Genomic DNA, 18,850 nt, shown 5'->3' with positions numbered 1-18,850 from the left:
GGGCTTCCTCCTTTCACAAGGTGGAACTTCACATTGAGCTCTTAGAGGAGGACTTCCTCTTCAAAACCCTCTCCTCACATCATCGCTCCACTCAGTATCTCCCTGTGCTCAAGGGTATGTTACATCACACCCCTGACATTTTTAAAGGGTCACTCCAGAAAAGGAGCTACATGCGCCACCAAACCATGACTTGCCTTTTCTTCCCTGAGACCACACAACACCTTTCGGTAGACGCCCACAAGGCTTCTTTCCCACATGGCAAACCTTCATTCCAGACCAATGGGTGTTGGACATTATCCAAAATGGGAGCTCACTTCCACACCTCCCACCATTCCACCTCATAAACATAGACTCAACAGGAACATCACAATCAGTTCAGTTCACAAACTTTATTCGGATAGACAATGTATCCATAAAAGTGCGACAGTAATTAAAAATGACAAGAATTAAAAATATATAGTAGCAGAGATTACAGTTGTATGGGGAAAGTAACATAATTTTTAGATGGCAAATTAAAACAAATCAATGATCATAAATAAATCACTAATGTATAAAACCAATCCATTCGATAATTCCGAATTGTCTATGCATAATTAAAAACTCAGTCCATGAACTTAAGCGCCCTAGTGACAATTCTCAGGAATGTGCTTAAGCTAAAAACCAACTCTTCGTCTTCCAAGGCAAGCATGCATGAATAGTCAGTAGTCAAGCAAATAGGCCTACTCTTAATGAAGAACGGGAGAAGAAGCCACTTACTATATTTCATGTAAAATTTATAGAAAAGCAGAAAGTGCTGGGTTGATTGACAACTCACCCCGTCGCATGGGCAGGGTAGTAAGTCGAGTTTGGAATGGTAACCCAAGGCGAAACACAATGCAAATTTCACTGTCCCAGCCCTCAGAAAAGGCTCCTTTCCCATCGACTCATGGGCAGGGTGAGATAATTCGACAGGGGATAGCAATGACGTTCATAAGCCATATAGCTGGAAAAAGAGGATTTCTTTGATTCCAGCGCAGTTCTTGAAGTGTTATATGACAAATAAAGCGCGCTTCTAAGTTCTTTTTTATTTACATTTCCGGCTTCACTGGGGTTTGAGAAAATGGAGCCATTATTAACGCTACATAAGCTCTGGTATACTCCAGATAGCCAGGGAATGGCCATCCCCTTCTCACACTTCAAACAGTCTGTTATAATACCTTGTGTTAGGGTAGCTGCCTGGTTCTTCCAAGCTGATAGCCAAAAAAGAGCTGGGTGAGCATGTAAAAAATCAGATATGTAATTTAAGTTCAGTGCATTTTGGCAAATGTATTGTGAGGTCGAGATTGGGACGCTCAACAACTTTCTTCAGAACCGGTTTTCTTCCTGCTGAATGCAGGAGCTATCTGCGGTACCCCAAATCTCAGCTCCATACGTAGCCACAGGGACACACTGTAGTTTAAAAGTCTTTAAAATAGCTAAAATAGCACCTGTATTCTTAGGGCGGGGGAAGCTAAAAAAAAGAGTTAATAGTCTTTGAGAACTTGCTCCTAGAGTGAGTCAAATGCTCAGTCCAGGAGCCGTTTGCAGCAAAGATAACTCCTAAATAGGGAAATTTACAGGTACTTATCAATTTTTGGTTGCCAACAACAATGGAACCGAGCTGACACTTCCTGGGGCCCCAGGACATTAGAAATGATTGTTTTAAATGTACGCACAGATCCAAACTATCCAAGTATTTAACAAAAGACTTACTAGGATGCGCAGAGAATTTGGAGTGTGGCCTATAAGGACTGCATCATCTGCATAAAGTAGTACAGGGAGGGGTTTCCTGTGGATCATAGGAACATCTTGGGTCATAGGTACCAGTGACTTATTCAAACCATTGATGTAAATAATAAAGAGAAGGAGGGCCAGGACACATCCCTGTCTGACCCCCCTTCCAAACTTAATGGCTCCTGATACCTCACCACCGCTACCTATCCTCACCTGTGCCTGGAGGTCTTTGTGAAGATGTGCCAGGAAATGAACCAGTGGCTCATCCAGCCCAAACCAGTAGGATAGCCCACAGCTTTGACCTATTCACGAGGTCGAATGCTGATGATAGGTCCATAAAGGCCAGGTAGATAGGGGAATTCCAAGCAATGGTGTACTTTTCGATTATGAGGGTGAGTTTAAGGCATTGTTCGGTAGTACCAACCTTGCTACGGAATCCTAGCTGGCAGGGCTCTAAAATGCTGCATTCCTCAGACCATTCCAGGATCTTGTTGTATATGACCCTGCCCAAAGTTTTAAGGGTATTGTCAATCAGTGAGATCGGCCTATAGTTACTGGGCTGTGACCGATCCCCCTTTTTAAATATTGGGACAATAATGCTCTTAGCCCAAGTGCTAGGTATAGGGGCGTGCTTTAAGTTAAGGAAAACATTCAAAGAATACATTCAAAAGGAGCGGGGCCCAGAAATCCAGATTCCATTTAATCAAATCTATTGGTAGCCCATCTGGGCCCGGGGCATTATTCCCGATACTTTGATGGATGGCTTCTTCAACTTCAGGCAGAGTTATCTGGATACCAGTAAATGGGCCAAATTCGTGCTGGTCTGTCACCGTTGGAGGGGTGGCGTAAATATTGGAAAAATGATTGGCCCAAGATTCGCTTGATATAGTGCAGCTAATGGGGCACGGATGTATGCAAATGCAGGGGGGTACCACAGGTATCCCCCATGTCCACCCCCCTGTCGCCTTCACCATGGGGGCCCGCAGGGGCCCCCAAAGTAAAGACCGCATGCCCCGCCACGGAAAGGCATCTGCAGAAGGCCAGCCATATGAACCCTTTTCCGCCCTGGCCGCAAGGCGACCGGGGCGGAAAAGCGGCAGACGGTGTTTCCGTCCGCCGCAGTCCCCCCCACCATTGTAATATGGCAGGGGGGAACTAGATGGCGGTCAGTGACGGATGGCGGACGGATCGCCTCCGTCTGCATGGCGGTGGCGATCCGTACGCCATCCTAATCGTCCCCATAGTCTCTCATTTCCACCATAATCAGTCCAATGACCCTCCTGGTTTTTCCCACAACCCGATTCATTTGAGCAATGGGCTTTCCACACTTTGGTTGTAAAATGAGCCCCCATGTGCTACGTTGGTAGAGCTAGACCATTTATAGGGACACAACAACTTTTTGTTGCTTTCTCCTAACCCCACAAAGGGAAGCCTCTACCCAAGTCAGACATTGCCAGATGGATAGTTAAATGCATCCAGACATATTATGCTAAAGCCAAGAGGACTCTACCCACTCCTCCTAGAGAACACTCTACTTGAAAGAAAGGAGCCTCAATGACTTTCCTGGGGAACAATCCTATAGCTGATAAATGCAAAGCCGCTACCTGGTACACACCACACACTTTCACAAAACATTACTTTGTGGATGGTTAGCCCGCCAACAAGCTAATCTTGTCAATCAGTTCTTCATACACTTTTCTAATTTGATGCAACACCAACTGGCTAGCCACCCCTTTTGGGGAGAACCTGCTTTACAGTCTATGCAAGCATGTTTATCTACAGCCACACAATGCCCGTCCTGCTTTTTGCGCTACAGCGACGACTGTCCGCAACACTCTCCCTCTTTCTCGCAGTCTTCTGTACCATGACTGGAACTCTTTGCAGTAGACTTTAGAAGGTCACTTTTTCAGTGGGAATAACCTGGTCCCTGTAACTTGCCCACGCTCATTCGCGGTTGGCCTGAACTTGTTACTTTCACCCAGTCTCGCACAACCTGATACCCATGAGTTGCTCTTTTAGGTGTTATGCTTACCTTAAATGTTTAACATTCCATGTCTCCAGTTCTACGGATTAGATTTTTGTTGTTTTTGGGGCAAATATTTTATTAAATTCTACTTTTTTTTTTTTAATTGGTGTGAAATTTCTCTTGTGTTGCATTCTGACTTATTACTGAATGCGTGCCATAACTACTTTGCACATTGCCTCTAAGTTAATCCTGACTGCTTTTGTGCCAAGCTACTAGAAGGCTAAGCACAGGTTAATTTAGTGACTTGTTGTGGTTTACCCTGACAAGGATTGTGGGGATCTGTGGTAAACAACAGGGGACATGTGAAATAGAGAACAATAAGTAAAACAGGGTACAGGCAGTGATTCTTAGGACGTTTTTAAGAGTTGGAATGACTAGTGAGGAAGACTAATTATATGTTTATTACAGTAGTTATATTTCCTGGGAACTAGAGCATTTGCAGCTGTTTTATGTGAGTAAAAGGTGCTGCTCTGAGATTTTAGGGGGGAAGCTTGAGCCTACACTGTGACAACTCATCCTACCCTGTCAGCCTCTTTCAGACTACAGCATCCATGCTCAACTCCAAGAGTTCCAATTGCCACAATACTTTCTATGCCCGAGTGTAAAAAGTTGCAGCAGAAGCAACCACTAATTTCTGACCCACTGCTGCCGATCGTGGATCAGTCAAAGAAACCCACTGTTCTCTCACTTGGAATATACGTTTGTCATTGCTAAAATGTTTTACATTTCTTATTGAATAACATTTTTACAGTGATTTCCCAGAGACCATTTTGGTTTCTTTGTATCCCTTCATCTCTTTTAATTTACTGTAGGCTTTCTGTTATTTTAAATTAACTATTGCTTTGGGCCTTTATGGCCTCTTTGTATTAAATGTTTTGTTATTCGATCATGTGATGTACATATAGAACACGCATTTTCTTTGAGGAATAGACTACTATAGGCGAATTGTGGATGCCATATGGGTCAGAACGATTGGGCCTTGAAGCGCAGTCACAGATAATGTTAAGACTGTAGCCTCTCTCTTCACTGATCTAGAATTTAGACTCTACTGTCGTCCTCTGCATTAAAAGTAACAGAGAGGTAGACAACAGGACCTCATATTTCCTAGTTCCCCAAGAAAGTATCATAATAAACTTGCCTGAGTGATTTTAAAATGTATAAATTGTGCCTGGTGTGCTCTGGGGTTTGGATTTTGACATAAGTCTGTATTTTAAACAGTCTGCTGGCACGGTTGTGCCATGAAGTATCAATGGATTATTTGTACACACGCCCTTCGGAGGTGTTTACGCGTATCTGTTTCCTAAGCAGTGATATTTTTAAATGCTGGTACTAATCTTTTTCATGAGCTGAAGAGGCGTCAACATATCTTCTTACTGGCATATAACATTACTTACCTAATTGGAATCTTCGTTTTCTCAGTGGAAAACTAGGTTATGATGCCATCTCGCCACATTAGGCAGGTGTTCCTCTTCCGTGATGTTCAGGGACCTCTGGCAGGTGGACCCTTCTGTCTGTGATCCACTCATAATCTGCTGACTTCTGTAAATGATTAATAACTTCTCTTTCCTTTCGAAAGAGCCTTTCCAACTCGGGCCCAATATTCATAAATTTGGTTTCCTACTCTCAACCTTTTCGTTTTTTTATAAATCAGGCTTTTTAAAGCTGAAGCAACCTACAAGAATAAAACAAATCGAAGCCCAGTCTTGACTCTCGGACGTAAAACTTCAGCCAAACCCAAGCATACGGTCGGTGCGTGTTTGTTGCTAATTGTTTACGGTGTGAAGCCCTTGCCAAAGAAGGAGCTGCGTCGATTATAAGAAACCGAGCACCACAGCTTTTCCACCTGATCGATAATATCGACTGGTCAACCCTAATACAGGGTGTCATGATGCTGTGCGGAACACATGAATCCTTCTTTTGGTTTATCTGTACCAGTTTATTTATATATATTGATAGATTTGGTTCTTTTTAATTTACTGGTGGTGATAAAGGGCTTTCTTAATGAATGATATATTTTTTTTCATTGAAAAGATGCATGCATGCAGTGGTGAATATAAAAACTGCTAGAATTGCTCGACAGCTGTTTGTACATCACCACCCTCCCCCAATCTTCCCTGCATGTAGGGTCTTTACGCCTCCATACATGTTTGACACCCCACCTTTTCTTGCACACGCATGCCATGAGCCCTGAGAGTACACTGTGTGATTTACGGAAGGCACGCTCACAAATCCCAGGAAGATTATAACGTGTACCAAAGTAGATTTTGCACACTGTATATTTAGGCATGTGGATTAACGAATTATGGATTAACCCGCCCTGACTAGAAACTGAAATCTGTTGTTTTATTAAACATTGCATAGAAAGTGGTTTCCGTGTTCAGTGTTGCATTTGTGGTTCATATTTTGTGGATAGAAAATGCAGCTTGCATATAAACTGTTTTGGGGAAATTGAAAACACGTATAATTTTAAAGAAAACTGTAAAAAGAGGATTTTTGTTTTATATTTTGGCATGTTTATTTTTGAAGGTTATAAAATTATATGGTAACTATCTTTTTTCTTTAATAGGTCGTTGGCGGGAAAATGACCGATTCAGGCCGACTGTGCGCATTTATCACCAAAGTGAAAAAAGGAAGCTTGGCCGACACAGTTGGGCACCTCAGGCCAGGTATGTTTTGGTCTTCACAAGCATTTACACTGTTTCCGGTTGCACAAAAACAGATCGCAAAATTTCAACCCGGGCCTGGCGAGATTAGTTTCCATACACTCCACCCAGAGTTCACCAGGTGTGGGAAAAAAAGAGCCATCAATTGCACAAAGTAATGACGTTTCCCATATTACATTTTATGACATGTGCTGCATGTGCAACAGCAGTCTGCGTTGGACCTCCTGACAACGCTCGCCCATAACCACCAGCGCACTATACCTGTGTGCATTGTTGGTCTGTATCAGCGATATTTAATTATGTGTGAACTGTTACATTTTCTGTACACTTCTGAATGCAGTTGTCGTGAACATTTTGGAAACGTTGTCTTGTAACACAATATTGTTCATTAGATTTTTAAAAGTCTTATATGTTTAATGGTAAATACTTTTATTGAAGTAGCACATGCTGTTTTGTTTTTTACACATTTACAGTGATATATATCTGATTTCCTAGACAAGTTTTTATTCTCTATCAAAACACACAGTTGCATGAAAAGTCCAATCATTTTTCAGAGGGCCAGAAAGCAAATGAAACATTTTTCTCAAGAGGAAAATGCATCAGACATACACACGTCTACTCACTTTGGAAACATTGGGGCGGGAGGGCGGGAGGGCGTGGGCGCAGGGCAGGGAAAGGAAAGGATGTGCCATCCAGGCAAAACGTAGAAAGACCTTTCTTACCCATCGGGGTACCGGTGCCAGATATAAGAAAATCGGCTTAAGCTGGAAGATATCAACCAAACCTAAGGCATATTTATTTGAAGAATTCTTTTTCACTTCTAACATAGAAAATAGGAATCCCTTTGGAGAAAAATAACCGCATATCCCAGTGGCTAACCAGCAGATATTTCTCCATGTGCTGCAGATGTCATGACCATTCTATTCTTATTTTAAGAGGGGTATTTCTATAATTAGGCATAATTACCTCTGGAAATCCAATTGTCTAAGCCGTGCAAGGCTACTAATGTCTAGGTTCTTGTCACCAGATGAGCCTGGCTCACCTTTATGTTAAGTAGCTCTTAAGTTACTCAGTTCAGTTTATACGTCTTTATTCGAAATATTTCATCATAAAAGACATCATATATGAAAAATATACATAAAACACAGTACTCTTGACAATATTAATAAGCGAAATACCCTAGATAAAAACATTAAAACTAGATTGATACAACCTAGAGTGCAACAATTGGTTTCAGCACACAAATAATCACTGTATAAGGGGTTGGACATAGTATACAACCACGTAAAGCATAAAACATTATTAAATTTACAATTACAGACGTACGACTGTGTTAAGAATAAGACTGTCAGTTAATCAACTCACATGTGGGTGCCTAGCTCTGATAATCCAAGCCCAGCCCAGAACCTTTGCTACTGCTATGGTCACAATCTCAGATGTGTTAGTTCTTAAAAGCCATAGCGCCTCTGCACCCACCCGCGTTCTCAATTTAGAACAGATTGGTTTTAACCATTTTCTCCGGGGGCTAGGTAAGCGGGGCAGGCAAAGAAGATATGACCTATTGATTCCGTTTGATCCCTACACCAAGGGCAATACTCCGAAGACTGTTCACGCCACTTATTTGTAAAGGTCCTCACAGGTAACGTCCCAACTCTGAGCTGGAGATAGAGCTTTATATCATTGCTCCTAGTAATGACGTCCCAGTACTCCTCCAATAGGGGGTCAAGCTTATGTACCAAGAACCTGCCAGTCAATGAGATGGACTCTGTCTGGGCAACAATTTGATATCTTATAGACGCCCAGTATAATGCTTTAAATTCACCCTTTGATGGAAAGGCATTATTTCCAGGGTCCGTCCACAGCAGACTAAGACCCATATTTCCCAACTTAAACTTCACTTCTCTAAACCAGGGAAGATTACCTGATCCCACAATTGATCTTACATCTGAAATTTCGCTAGTAAAGAGATGTTATCCATATTCTCCGCCACAGTGCTATCATCCTATACCGTGCTACATCAACAATAGAGCGGCAGCCCATATCAAGCAATAAGGGTTTCATAGGATTAGATTGTGGAAGACCAACCAAATTTCGTAAAAATTTATTTTGAATCCTGACCAACTGGGAAAGGTCTGAAAAGCCCCATAGGTCTGCACCATACATAATTGCAGAACTTATTTTTGCATCATATATTTTTAATGCCGGCGCTATCCTTTTGGTTTGTGAGGTTCTTTGCTACTTGATTAAGCACCCTGTTAGTCGAGCCAATTTTAGACAGAGTGCATCAAGTTGAGGTTTCCGTTTTAACCTATATTCTAAAACTACCCCAAGATAGGTCATTACTTCCACCTGCTTTAATTCCGTGCCATTCATGCTAACATGACTCTTCAACAACCTATTTTTAGTTAGAACCATGAATTTCGTTTTACTCACATTCACCTGTAAGTCATTAAGTTTACAGAAAACCTCAAACGTATTTATCGCAGTTTGGAGTCCCTTTTGTGTTTTAGAGAGGATAAGGGTGTCATCTGCAAAGATAAGAAGGGGAAACTTTGTACCACCCAAGACAGGGGCATCAGTGGATGAGTCTGCAAAATGCTGCACTACTTGATTTATAAATAGCAGGAACAAAGTCGGGGCAAGAACACACCCTTGTCGGACACCGCGATTAGCTGAAAATCGCTTGGTTACCTGCCCCTGTCTACTCCATCTTACCCTTGCAAAATTATCCTCATGTAATCTTATTACTAGTTCCAACAGTTCTCGGGGCATTCCCATTTTTCCCAAGGCAGTCCATAATTTATCTCTTGGGACGAGCTCGAAAGCGGACCTAAGGTCCACGAACGCTGCGTATAAGGTTCCTCCACCCAAAAACACCACCTTCCAATATATCAGGATAAATCTGAGCACCTGGTCAATAGTGCTGATGCTTGATCTAAAGCCAGCTTGCATAGGGGATAAAATGTTCTCATTATCAATCCAAGTCTGTATTTTAGCCAATACCATCCTAGAGATGACTTTCTGAATAGCATCTATTAAGCTTATCGGACGATAATTGCCCGGGGCCGATCGATCCCCCTTTTTAAAAATGGGTAAGATTTCAGCCCCTTTCCAAGAGACCGGAATCCGTGCCACTTTTGCAATGGCATTAGCAAGTGTCGTGATATATGGCACCCAATTCAACAGATCATATTTAAATAAGTCAGCCGGGATACAGTCCATACCCGGAGCTTTGCCGGCTTGGACCAATCCCAGCGTAACCTCTGCATCATTATTCACAAACACTAGAGGCGAACGTGACATTGGGGGCATAGGTGCAGAAATGACCAAACCACACACAGGTTCTGACTTATGGCCCTTAAATTGGGGTGCATAGTACTCAACCCAATTCTCAGCAGGTACGCGGTTCGCCGGAGTTTGCAAATCCAGATTCCCACCCCATTTTACAACCTGCCAAAACTTAATCTGATTTGAGGACCTACTTGCTTCGTATAGATCCTGCCAGCGACTATCGTCCCATGCTCGTTTGGCTTCCCTTTGGGCCTTCTTATACATGAGCCTTGCCTTTCTAATATCATCTACCACCCTGGATTTTATGGCTTTAATCAAGGAACTATAAGCCTGTCGGCATGATTTATTATACCATTTTTTAACTGGTGGTAGTACCAAAACTTGCCCGGATTTAGGCTTTTAAATTACCAAATAACTGCTCATGGAGCACTATTAACTGATCGGATGACCCTGGAGGATTAGTCAGAGCCTGAATAGCACATCGGGTGGAAGAGACTTTTTTTTTTTTTGCAGAGTTTTATATAACGCGAACTAGACCCGAACTGAATCAGGTATCAGAGCGCTTTACATAGCACCAGTTACGTTACATGAGGACACGCATTCATTTTAGGCACGGGGAGATTAAGTGAATCACAGGAGGTTTTTGGCGACTTCATGTGAAATCCTATCTAGAATGGCGGGGTCTTCAATTATCCTACTCCAACGAACCCTAGGTCTGTCATTGGTAAGGATGGCCTCAGCTTTAGCACACTTGGTAGGGCTACTGCACCCAAAGTTAACTTCTTGTTTGAAACTTAAAACCAGCGGGTTGTGGTCACTCTCGGGACGTGCAAGAATTGACATATCATCAAGTAGTGACCAAAACTCAATTTTAATTAAAATATAGTCAATGCGACTTGTACTGGTACCATTATCAAAAGTTGGCCGGCCCATTTTATCAGAGTGGGAGCGGCCATTTGCCGCTCTCAACCCCCACTCAAGACACAGTCCCAGCCAATGGAGAGCTGCCTCCGTCCCCTTCTTAATTGAGCTTAGGGCAAGATGTGGAACATTCCATAGCGCATCTTCTTCGGCATATAAGTCCTCACCCTCACACAAAAGTGGTTCAAATGTACAGTTTAAGTCCCCAGCCTCGACTAAAAACTTGTCCCTCCCAATTGAGTTCAGGAGCAAGTCTAATTCTCCAATAATTGTCGGGCACCGCCCTCCAGGTAGGCCACGAGCATATATATTAATAATACAAATGTCCTGGTGATTTTCCTTACTAAGCTTAATCCCAAGAATATCTGGGTTGGGCACTGTCACTTCAGTGGGCCTATAGTTAAGGGACTGCCTCACCCAGATTGTTAGGCCACCGGATGCTCTGCCTTTTTTACCCCGGATGGCAGGTTTGAAAAAGTTAAGATACCCCTGACGAAAAATGGGATCAGGGGCCCAGCTTTCTTGAAAAATCAGGATATCATAGTCATCTACAAAATCTGCCCACTCTCCTAGATCAAATTTCCCCTTCAGCCCTGCGATATTCCACAAGGTAATTTTGAATAAAGAATCCTGAAGGGTAACTTGATTCAGAAGACCCTAAATTAGGGCCAATTATCCTCCCACCCACAGTCGGTGTTTCTCTGTCTGGGGGGTCACTAAACAGAGGATCCAGTGGGGCCTATCCACCCCATTTACGTCTTTCTGTCGCACCTTAACCACCTCCTTGCACCTACACTGTGCCAAATCACTATTACTGTCTGCACCAACCTTAGATATACAAGTACAATCAGGAGCCCTTCTGGAACTCTTGGACTGGATGTTACAGCCTGACTTAAACAGAAGTCAATCAACTCCCTCTAGGCCTGAGAGGGGCTCAAACCGGTTGAACAAAGGTGGAAAGTATGGGAAGTGTGTAGCCCGATCAAAGCGGGGTCCTCTAATAGGACTTCTCCCTCGAGGCTTAGATGGGTGAAAAAGAGAGTCACTATTTCTTTGGGGATAGAAGTAGTGAAGATCTAATGATTGAACTTCGCCCACCCTTCCAAACCTTGGTTCTCTACGGATAAAGTCCACCACCCATTTGTCCCTAAAATAATTATTACACAGTCGCCCTCTAAATCTTTAGGGCAATGTCTCACCCAGCTTACTCTTCTGACATTTAAGATCTCCGTTTTGGAAAGGGGAGGGAGTGTTCTGTTCTTATTTAGACAGAAGGTGACTTTGTTTTTCAGGTCCCTATATGATTTCATTTTTTCCTCCCCAATAGCTGGGACTCCCGTCAAAATAATCGTATAGGGAGCGGACTTAGGGGGTAAATTGACACATTGAAGCCTCTATTTGAAAACCTAATTCCCCAATTTGCCATGCCCCTTTGGCTGTCCACTAATGTCTGGCACACAAGGAGCGGGCCGAGTTCTAGTCGCCACACCTTCCTTCGTAGCCGTGCCCTTAGTAGAAGCCAAAGAATTATTACAAACAAGAGGTTTCTCCACTCGTGGTCGACTCGACTGAGTATTCGATGAATCAATTATGACTGAAGAAACCATCTTTGATACAACCCTGATGTTCTGGGGATCAGAGGGTGTCTCCATTCCTTTATCTGAACCTTTTACTAATTTATCTAACGTTTTGGAATTAGCTATAACTAAATTCTCCAGCAAATCCAGTTTAGAATTGATCAGCCTCGTGCGTTCCAATAAGGGTAACATCAAAGATTTCACAAGAATTTCTATTTTACCCAAAAGATCATCATCTGTTCTGCTCGTCAAACATTGATCGACAGAGTCAATGGGGGCCACCGTGGGAATAGGGGGGCTAATTAAGACATGTGAGGGCTGTGTTAAGCTATTATTTTTCGAAATTTTTGCAATGCCCCCTTTCTGGAGTTGGCCCCCTATTTTCCTTTTGCTGGGGTTAGAGTTGTTTGATTTACCCACATTTTGAACTTTTTGTACAGGACTATATTGTAGGGGCGAATCATCAACACTGTTGGTTAGACTAATCGTGGACGTACTAGTTATAGTTGTATTAGTATTTAGTATGGGACAGAACGCCTCAATGTCCGAAACCACAGGTGTAAAGTCTGGACTTTGGCTTTGGTTGACTATAAGGGCTCGATCGCTTGATTTAATAGGGGATACAACTGACCCAATTTTACCGAAGGACGAGCGCTTTCCCGTTATGAGGTCAACGGATAAGCAGGCCCTGAACCCTAGCCGGATAAGCGCTTCTCAACAAAGGCTATTTCTTTTTCTAGAATACCTGATGCCCGTTTAAAAAAATGATCTAGGGTACCAGATACCACCCCGTTCTTTGTTGTGACTTGTACAATTCTTTCACTCCCAGAACGTAAAGCCATAGTGATTAGTACCCCAGGGCTGTAGTCCACACAACAACTCAGTGATAAGGGAACAGAAAAAGAGGATACAGAAACCCACTGAACGATAGATTACCTCAGCTATAACCAGTGTTCAAGCAAACAGAAGAAAAATAAACAAATAATAACTAATGAAAGGGGGGGGCCCAGCTCGGCCACGATCGACCTCGAACGGCCTCAGACGGCCCGCCCTTTGCCCGGGCATAGCCCGGCTCCCGCCCGCGCGCGTTCCGCGTTCGCGGAAGGGGGCGTGCCTAAATAGGAGGAAAGCGGGAAGAGAACACAGGTGCGGCAGGTCACTAAGCCGCAAGGCGCTCTGGTCCTCGCAGTCCCGCTGCACAACACCAGCCCCAAATCGGCGTTTCCCCCGGCTACAAGGTACAAGGTGAGTCCAGGGATGTCAAATCAGCAAAGCGTTCAGCCCGTTTCAATGGCCCGACTGCGAGCGGCACCCCGTTACTCGTTAGAGAAGCCTCTCATAGAGATTCCTGAACAACCAACCACTTCTCATCATTCTCACTTGACCTGCGGTACACTGGTCTCCCTGTAAAATCTTTACTCCTAATAGAAAGCAAAGACTTGGGGACTTTCCACAGGATGTCTGTCCAAAGTGGTTTCTCAACCTAACTTAAAGGAAGCAGTACTATTATTGCCAAAGCCTATCAATATAGCCCTGGTCACTGGATATGTGGCCCTGGAAATACAACATTTTTAAACAGCCTTAGTTTTTCTGTTATTTGAAAAGCTCTCAAAGAGCTTGCCTAAGACCCGGTTCCATTTTCAATCTCCAACATCGCAAGAGCTCTGTTATAATTAGCTGTAGCCAGTCCTGGATTAATACTCTGGTATAGATCCTTGTCAAGAAGGGCTACAACCAAAACACTTCTCAGATTCATCTGTTTTTGTTTGTCATCAGCTTTTGACACAGTCGATCATCTTAACTTGCTTGGCTGCCTATTTGATCTGGGCATTGAAGGGTTGGGTTTGTCGTTGATCTACATCATCTTTTCTCACTGCATCTATCAAGGTTGTCTTCTTTTAATACCTGAAGACACTTGTGGAGTTCATCAAGTTAATTTTCGAGGCCAGGACCACTCACTGCCAATGTCAAAATGCAAAGCAGAATTAGTAACACGTTTGGTCTTCATTTCTGTTGTAATGCCAGTGATACTTTCATTTTTCCATACTGGCACCTCCAAACCTTTAGCAATCTGCTCCACTAAGACTTGCCTTTTGCCCGTTTATTGCTGATTCTACAAAAGTAAAACCAACTGTCTTGGAGCCCAGTGTTTGGAGTTAAATAACCTGGAGTATGGGGCGTGGCTACGCAGGCGATCGTCATGGCCGCCTGATTGTAGAGCTCCGCCGGACGGGCTGGAAGAAGGCGACTTTCCCATGTGATCCGACGCTGCCAGGAGTCTGAAAATGCCCGCCTCTGTCCCCGGGGGCCATGGAGTGCTGATGGTCGCTGCCTGAGACTGGGGGACGGCGTGGACGTTGAGGATTGCGGAGGGGTGGTGGGGCCTGTCGGGTCCCGCCGGACGTGCACCCTATCGCGCCGGAGCGCCTGGTGAGTCTCCCTCGGGTTCCCGCCCCCCCCCCCTTGGCATCCGGGTCGCTGTTGTGCCCCCCCCCGGTCCGTTGCTGGTCCCGGGCGGGCTCCTTTGGTGGGGGTTTTTGGCCCCCGGTGCTGCTCCAGCCCTTCGGGCCTGGTCCGGCCCGGGAGCCGGGGCCTCGATTTCTGGGCCTGCCTGGGCTGGGTGGTGACGGGCGGGGGCGGCGGGCGGCTGGTCCGTGGTGCGTTTGGGGGGTGGCGGGGGGCGCGCGGGGGGGGGATCTCTCAGGGGTCTCTCGAGCGGCCCCGCATATCTCCGTCTGGTGGGGGCTCTACATTCTCGCCCCCACCGTTGTCTTTTGCCATCGACACACGCCTGTTCCCAGCGCTGCCCACACCTCTGCTCCTGTTGCTGCTCCCTCATCCTCACGGACGGCTGGAGGCGGGATGGGCCCACCAGCTACAACGCGACGGAAGGAACCCACACAGAAGAAGCTCAGCTTCGATAAACCCCCCCATCTGCTCGGCCGATAATCAGGCTACCAGACCTGCTGCTTCGGCTAGCCCTGTGCCATCGACAGACATGGCGGGGATGGTGGCTTCAATGCTTGGTGAGATGCGAGCGGGGTTCAAGGCCATTGACTCCGCTTTGACGCCCTTGATCAGAAGATGGCCGAGATGGGCGCGAAAATCCAGTCTCACGATAGGCGTCTGGATGTGGCTGAGTCCCGAGTCTCTGACCTTGAAGATGGCGCTACCTCCTCGCTGAAGCGACTGGAGCGAGTGGAGAAGATCCTCAAGGAGGTGGCCATTAAGAACGAGGATTTGGAGGCGCGCAGTAGGCGCAATAACATTCGAATTCTTGGTGTGGCGGAGACGACGACCACTGGCCGCTTCGACACTTTTGTGGAACAGCTCCTGATCGAATTGTTTGGCAGAGACACCTTTACAGCCGGCTTCGTGGTGGAAAGGGCACATAGGTCATTGGGCCCTCGTCCTGCCCCGGGCCTGCCACCTCGCCCCATCATTGCAAGACTCATGAATTTTAGAGATAGGGACGCTGCCCTGAGGGCCGCTCGTGAGGCGGGCGAGGTGAAATGGCAGGGTGGGGTACTTTCTTTCTTTCCAGACTTCACGATGATGGTGCAGGACGCCCGTCGCAAATACACTGGCGTTAAGGCCTCGCTGCGCAAGCTGGGACTGCGCTATGGCATGCTGTACCCTGCCAGACTGAGGGTAGACGTCGATGGCAAGTTTCGCATCTTTTTTTTTTATTTTTATTTTTATTTTTTTTATTCCTCATTAGCCTTTTCGCCACCCTTGTTCAGTAGTATCCGCCCTGGGCTTTATCTCAATATGCTGGCTGTGGGCTCGAGTATGTGCAGCTCTCCAGCCCGGACTGGGCCACAATCTCCTATACCACCATGTGTCTATTATAACACAGCCACACCGGAGGCCGCGACCCGATTCTTCCACTCCGCCTTCACGAAGGACGGACCTATTCCACCGGCCTGCGAGATAGGCTGAGGCCTTAATCATAGGAATTTTCCATTATATACTAGTCTCTTATCCTGTGCCCAAACACAGGTCTGCCTATTATCCAAAATGTTCCAAAAAGAGTAGCCAAAATGTCTGTTTCCTATTTATCAGACCTTTAGAGTCTAGTGTCGCAAAATATCTCATGCTATTTAACCAATCCATGAATGTCGGTGTCTTAGCTTCTACCCAGACTTTACAGATTTCCCTACGGGCTAGCAGCACCCCATAAAAAAATATCTTTACTTTATCATTTATACTGTTATCAAATAGGTCAAGTCTCCCGGTAATAATTAGTTCATGGCTTACCTCTATCGTGTGGCCGATTGATTGTGATAGACAGTTGCTTACCATCTCCCAAAATTCCCTGATGTTTAAACACTCCACAAACATGTGCAAGTCATCCACATTTATATTTCCGCATTTTGGGCATTCAACCCGTCCTCCGGCTTTAAACTTCGATAGTCTGCGGGGGTTCCAATAGGCTCTATGGATAGTAAAGAGAACATTTCTCCTTAAATTTGCAGATTTAACTGTTTTATATAGTATAGTCATCATTACTTGCCATTGATTTTCTGTGGCGATGTCCGGCAGGCAATCCCTCCATAATTGTTCCGGCAGTGTAAACGGGCCGTCTTCCATTTCCACCATTGCCCAGTACCACATCGCAACTTCTTTCTTGAATGTTTGTGAGGAAAATGTCTTGTCTTCAAAGTCACTTTGAAGTCCTACAACAATATCCATCTTGTTTGCCCAGCTTTGTATCTGCATGTACTTAAACTTAGATAACCCTTGCCCCCACAGCTGTGCCGCTTGTGTCCAACCAATCAATGCTCCCTCCGGAAATAGATCTCCCCAAGTTTTTAATCCTGCTGTTTTTAACGGGACAGCCAATGCGTCTTCTGCCCATAACGGTGATCCTGGTGTGTCCCATATGGATGCCCTGTATCCAAAATAGGTAAACTTTGCTAGTTTCCTAATTTTATACCAGAGCTCTGCTGCCTCCCGTAGGGTTTTTAATCTCACCTTTTTGAAGTATTTTGGGTCTGAAAATTTATACATGAATCCATCTTCATTATGGTTACTCAATCTCAACATAGCCAGAAAAATACGCCCAATAGTTGTAGCTTTTGGTATTCCCATTAGTTCTCTCAAGTTCTTTAAACGAAAAGCCCAGTCATATAACAAAAAATCTGGGGCTGCTAACCCTCCCTTGCCCCATCTTCTTCTGATTTTTTTCCAGGATAAGCGAACTGCTTTAGTAGCCCAAATAAAAGAACAAATTTCACTTTGTAGTCTCTTAAGCCCTTTCTTGTCAAAGTCCCAGGGAATTGTTTCAAACAGAAATGTAAGCTTTGGTAGGATCACCATTTTAATCAAGTTGGTACGACCAATCAGAGTGAGAGGTAAATGACTCCAACCTCGCAATGTCTCCCCTATTTCTTTTTTCACCCTTAAAAAATTGATTTTTGTTAATTCCGCTGTATTCTGTGTTATTCTCACTCCCAGATATCTCATCTCCTTCTTACATTCAAAGTTCTCAGTATCCAAGTTCCATGCCATTAGTTCTGTTTTGCTTTCATTAATTTCATATCCTGAAACTTTGCCAAATTCTTTAGTGAGCTTAAAAATATTTTCCATGGATTCTTTCAGATTTGAAGTAAAAATAATAATGTCATCCGCATAAAGACCAATCTTCTTATTCCACTCGCCTGCCCTAAAAGGAGCTATTGCATCCATAGCTCTAATCTTACTAGCAAGCGGCTCTATATATAAATTAAATAATAAAGGGGAAATTGGACATCCCTGGCGGGTGCCCCTCATTATTCTGAAAGAGGATGTCAAAATACCGTTTACCAGCACCTTGGAAGTGGGAGAGCTGTACAATGATAACAACGTATTAGTGTAGCATGGGCCTAAACCTAGATGTTGAATAAGCTTCTTCAGATATTGCCAATTCACGCGATCAAATGCCTTGGCGGCGTCCAGGGCAATAAGAGCAAGAGGGAGATTAAAAACTGTCGCCATATCTATTGCGCCAACCACTGAGAAGGTAAGTTCTTTTAAATATCTACCCTTCATAAAACCCTTTTGGTCATCATGTACTAAAAGTGGAATAACTAAACTTAATCTATCGGCCATGATTTTAGTAAATAGTTTATAATCATTATTTAATAATGATATTGGCCTGTAAGCATCTAAGTATTTGGGTAATTTGCCGGGTTTTGGGACCAGTACTATAACTGCCTCATTCCAAGACTTCGGCATTGCTATGTCTCCTCTAAAGATGTTGTTAAAAACTTGCTGTAAGAAAGGAGCAATTAAACCAATCAGAGTTTTATAAACTTCTAGAGGAAGACCATCTGGCCCCGGAGCTTTACCCCTCTTACCCTTCTTAATAGCTTTTTCCACCTCTACCAGTGAGATTTCTGAATTTAGAATCTGTTTATATTGAGTTGGAAGTGGACTTATTAACTGTACCCATTCTGTTATCTCTTGTGAATCTGGTACTAACTCCTCCTTATAAACTGTGGAGAAATACTCGTAAAAAGCTTCTGAAATCTCTCCACTATCTATAATATCTGTATCTCCGTCTACTCTTATTTCTTTGATGAAGTTTCGAACCCGATCTTTCTTTGCTTTCCACGCCAAAAGTTTACTGCACCCTT

At 44.3% G+C, this 18,850-nt stretch overlaps 1 protein-coding gene across 1 annotated transcript in view; it reads left to right on the top strand.

Moving 5' to 3' along the window:
* RIMS2 (regulating synaptic membrane exocytosis 2) overlaps window positions 1-18,850 on the top strand; it is a 1,857,427-nt gene that overhangs the window by 1,056,151 nt on the left and 782,426 nt on the right. Inside the window, exon 9 of the mRNA XM_078686898.1 lies at window positions 6,345-6,444. Within this exon, the coding sequence (XP_078543024.1) occupies window positions 6,345-6,444 (100 nt within the window). The remainder of the gene's footprint in view (window positions 1-6,344; window positions 6,445-18,850) is intronic.

The sequence above is a fragment of the Lissotriton helveticus genome, chromosome 4_1, assembly GCF_964261635.1.
Source record: "Lissotriton helveticus chromosome 4_1, aLisHel1.1, whole genome shotgun sequence".
Classification (NCBI taxonomy): domain Eukaryota; kingdom Metazoa; phylum Chordata; class Amphibia; order Caudata; family Salamandridae; genus Lissotriton; species Lissotriton helveticus.
This window is presented reverse-complemented; position numbering and strand designations above follow the sequence as displayed.